Genomic DNA, 4,571 nt, shown 5'->3' with positions numbered 1-4,571 from the left:
TCTAGCTGCAGCCGTGAACCTAGAATCTGAGACTCCGTGGACCCTGCAATACACTCAGTGGTGGCCTCAGGGGAGACAGACAGGGGTCGCCCTGCCTGTGGGGCCAGACCACCCCTTGGCCTCCCTTGCCAGCGGGTCAGAAGGTGGCGAAGCTCCTCCGCTGCGCTCCCACTCTGTGGTGGCTGGGGACAACCCCCGCACTGGGATTGGACGCCAGAGAACCAGGCGGAGCAGGCGGGGACCCCAGAAGCCAGGCTCCCCGCACCCTGCAAGCAGACGCTGTTGGCCCAGCCGAGGGAAGTCAGTGCTGGGCTCGGCGGCCGGTGGCCAGCGCGGAGGAGGAGGCGGCGGTGGCGGCGCAGCTCAGGACAGCACAGGGCAGCCACGATGTTTGACAGTTCACAGTACCCCTATAACTGCTTCAATGACGACGCAGACGACTACCCTGCCGGCAGCTCGGACGAGGAAAAGCGACTCACAAGGCCGGCGTACAGGTGACCCGGGGACGGGTGACAGGAGCGGTAGAGGGCTGGCTCACCAGGGTCTCGGGCTAGGGAGAGGTGGGATCCCTCCCTTCTGCAGGTCTCTGAGGAAAGACACGTTCCAGCGCACTCGGGGTGGGGGTCCTCCACGGGTTGAGCAGGCTAACAGAGGCTGGGTAGCGAGCAGGGAGATTACTGAACCACAACTTCTGCATCCCAACATGCCCCGGGAGTCCTGGGTGGCTGAGAGGGATCCAACAGGCCCCAGGCGACTTTAGAGGGCCCCCACAAAGTCTAGAAGGTGCTGGAGACTCCAGGGAGCATCAGGGTTCAGAGGGTTTCGGGATTCAGAGGATCCCCAGCAGGTCTTGGGGTGGGGTGGGGGCTTTCAGCCGGTAAAGAGCGTTTCAAAGGGGCAGGGTGCTTCAGAGGGTTCGGGGGACTCCGGAGGATCTTGGAGGGCTCCCCGAGGCTCGGTAGAGGCTTCACCAGCCTGCTGAACTCTAGCAGGTTCGTGGGGCTCCAGTGGACCTGGGCGGGGGAGGGGTGGGGGGACAGGCGGGGGACCCATCTGGTCTCAAGGGCTCCAGCCAGTCCCAGGGCAGGTCTGAGTTCACCAGAGCTTCTGCGGTTTCAGCTCCGCCCCGCCTGATTCAGCCCCTCTGTCTGGCACCCCTGTCGCAGCTACATCGCGCTCATCGCCATGGCCATCCAGCAGAGCCCCGCGGGCCGCGTGACCCTGTCCGGCATCTACGACTTCATCATGCGCAAGTTCCCCTACTACCGCTCCAACCAGCGCGCCTGGCAGAACTCCATCCGCCACAACCTGTCGCTCAACAGCTGCTTCGTCAAGGTCAGCCCCTCCCCCGCCCGCCGCGCGCACTGGACCCCCGGGTGTCCCCAGCAGTCCATGGTGACTGGGAGGGAGGGGGACGCCGAGACAAGCTCCTTACTAGAAGGTCCCCAAGGGGGGCGGAGACACGCTTGCCTGTGGCGCGTCCAGCGCGAGGGCTTGGGGACGTTGGCTGAGCCCCGCACTCCCACAGGTGCCACGGACCGAGGGCCACGACAAGGGCAAAGGCAACTACTGGACGTTCGCGGGCGGCTGCGAGTCCCTCCTGGACCTTTTTGAGAACGGCAACTTCCGTCGGCGACGCAGGCGACGCGGCCCCAAGCGCGAGGGGCCCCCGGGGAACCCTGAGCCAGCAGTGCGTGGGTCTCCGGGCCCTGACAGCGCTCCAGGCCCAGATCGAGAGGCCCGGGCCAGCCCTGCCGCACACAGAGACATCAAATTCAGTATTGACTATATCCTGTCTTCCCCGGACCCCTTCCCGGCTCTCAGGTCGCCCTGTCACTCGCAGGAAGCCAGGTATCCAGCGCTAGAGCCCCAGCAAATGAGCTTCCACTTTTGGGCAGCATGAGGTGCCCCATTGGCTGCCGCAGTCAGTCGAGGATTTGAGCCTGATCCTTCCCTGAAGGCAGGACTTGAACCAGGCATCTTGAATCAAGAACCCTGGACGTGGCCACCTCTGCATTCTTCTTCCCAGAACGCCCCGGGGACCCAGCCCTCCGTTTGGAGGAGAGCTGGAGACCTTCCTATAAAAGGTATTTATGGTGATGCCGTGACTTTATAAAGAATAAAAGAAAAACAGTTCTCTCGCAGGAAAACTCGGCTCGGATTCGGCTCCACTTCGAGATTTGCTGTGGACTTACTGAACTCCCCCTGCATCCAGCAGTAAAACCGCTGAGGTTCTCCGGAATCAGGTAGCATTTTGTCCTCAGCCACGAGACAGGTGGCTTTGTAGACACCCCATTCCGGAGTTAAAGTGTGCTCTATATCTTAGTCATGAAGCCGGCTAAGGCTTTCCCTGTAGCTCAGAATAATGAGGTTTCAAACAGTGAAGACAGATGTTAATCTGGCCTGGGACTAGTACTTACCCCGAGGCTTGCCAGGATGCCAAGCTATGAGCGACATACCCAGAAGAACCCTGTGTTTGCAGCACACACTTATCTCCCAGACCAGGCGTGGTGGCACAAGCCCATCATCCCAACACTTAGGAGGCTGGGGTAGGAGGATTATAAGTTCAAGGCCCGTCCGGGCAAAATAAGTGAGAGCTGGCTTCAAAATAAGAAGAAATTTAAATAGCATGTAATTTCTATATGGGGAAGAGAATAAGGAGAAAGGAAGGGGAGGGGAGAGGGAAGGGTGCTTTACCCTGATTCTACTCAGTCCCTACCAGCTTCCTTGTAATACTTTCGTAGGGGACGGGAGGAACCGTGCCGCACGGCAGAGTGTTTAAGACAGGAGGGACGTATATACTCCATTTGAAATGTGAATGATTTTATCACCACCGAGGTGGGCAGTTTAAGAAACACAATTAGGCACGGTGCACCCCGCCCCTTTTGCAGTGTTAACTGTTTGCTGTTAATTTGAAGGTTGGTAATCTGATGAGCTCTGAGATTATGCCCTGGAATGACGAAACTGCTCCCCACCAGGTTGGCTGTCTCAGTTGAGAAGTACAGTCCCGCATTAGTTTAGAAACAGGCTTCAGGAAAAGGAAGGTGGGCAGAGGCAGGAGGGGTCATGGCAGAGATCCCTCAGGCCTAGCTACCATTGCAGCCTGGTGTGCCTGGTCCGTAGAGCCTTTCCTGGCTGGGGAAATGGCAGAGGCTCTGGGGCCCTGCTGCGATCTCCTCCGCTAAGGAGCATGGCCGCTCTCTGACCTCCAGACCCTATGAGCACAGCCTCTGCCTAAAAGCTGTCCTCCCCCTTCGCACCCCCACACACCCAGCCCAGCGAGAGGAGAGGGAGTCCTCCTCCATGGCCCTTTCCAATGGGTTCAGATGCCCCTCCTTGCAATGCCACCTGAGGTTTCCCAGAACTCTGCTGCTCCTACCAATACACCCAGCATGCTTGTGGGTCCTGCCTGCTGGCCAGGCATAACACGGCACCTAGACCTGTGCTTGCTCCATGCAGGCTCCCTTCTCTGCCCTGGCTTATCTGGCCTGTCAGGATGCACTCTGTGCGTGAGTGTATGTGCCTGCCTGCTCCTGTGTACTCTGCTCAGTTGTCCGTGTCCTTGTTTTGTGTATCTGTCCATCCGGTGTGCTAAAAGCATTGATTCAAATCACACTGGATCTGCTTTAGACGGCTCATACACAGACGGTGCACACATCACAGGTGGCTCAGTGTCCAAAGATACACATTTTTTTCTGACACCAACCGAGCAAATAAAACTTGTGTTTCATCTTTTGAATGCTTGCTTGCTTCCTACAGTTTGTTCTCATTAGCGAAGTGTGATTGGAAACAGGAAAGCCCCTTCCCCTGAGCAAGACAGGGCGCCTTAGGGAGACTCAGTCGCTCTGCACGCAAGGTCGCTGCCACGTGCCGTCTCCACACCCGCAGACGGGCAAGCTGAGGACAGTGCCAGGTGAGGCCGAGCATGGGAGCTTTGGCGATCACTTTGCAGAGGCTATCAATCATGCTCTTAGAAGCAAGGGGGCATTTCCAGTTTGCCAGCGTGTGATCTCCCGTGACATCAGGAGTGAGTGGCATTTAATACCAGTAACATAACAGGGGTGAGGGCTGGCCGTGACCTATTCAAATGTCGCTGCCACCACGCAGACTTGCCCAACGTGATTATAATTAAATACTTTATGCCGCTCTTGCAAATCTGCAGATTGATCATCGATACGTACATTACCGGCACATTACCCCGAGCAGATGTCTGCCACCAGTGTGTCACGGATCAGTAGGTTTCCATTAACAAAGCTGGGAGGAGCTGCCACGTGCAAGTTCGGGAGGGGGTGTATATGAGTTACCACGGTCCCGACCAAAGTTCCCGGGCTGGGCTCAGAGCTCTGAAGCCCCCGAAGAAAGCGCAAAGAGGGCAGACCCCCTAATTCAAGCTGCGGCTCTCCACGTGGGATCTGGTGGAGCTGGAAGGTCCAGCAAGCTCTCTAGCTGTCAGAAAAAAAAAAAAAAAAAAAAAAAGGCTGCTCCCCACAGCGAGCCAGAATACACCTCTAGTGCCTCTGCCTATCTGCCCACCAGGTGCAGCCTGCCAACCGGAAGCTGCTGATTAGTCA

General features: G+C 57.6%; 1 protein-coding gene across 1 annotated transcript; it reads left to right on the top strand.

The window, feature by feature from the left end:
• The first annotated feature begins 387 nt into the window (after positions 1-387).
• Foxl3 (forkhead box L3) lies at positions 388-1,916 on the top strand. The gene is made up of 3 exons (XM_055598694.1): positions 388-494; positions 1,167-1,335; positions 1,529-1,916. The coding sequence occupies exons 1-3, from the start codon at positions 388-390 to the stop codon at positions 1,901-1,903; spliced, it is 651 nt and encodes a 216-aa protein (XP_055454669.1). The 3' UTR covers positions 1,904-1,916.
• The last annotated feature ends 2,655 nt before the right edge of the window (positions 1,917-4,571 follow it).

Source organism: Psammomys obesus, unplaced genomic scaffold (assembly GCF_907164565.1).
Source record: "Psammomys obesus unplaced genomic scaffold, mPsaObe1.curated_primary_1811, whole genome shotgun sequence".
Classification (NCBI taxonomy): Eukaryota; Metazoa; Chordata; class Mammalia; order Rodentia; family Muridae; genus Psammomys; species Psammomys obesus.
Note: the sequence above shows the minus strand (reverse complement) of the source record. Positions and strands in the feature narration are given on the sequence as shown.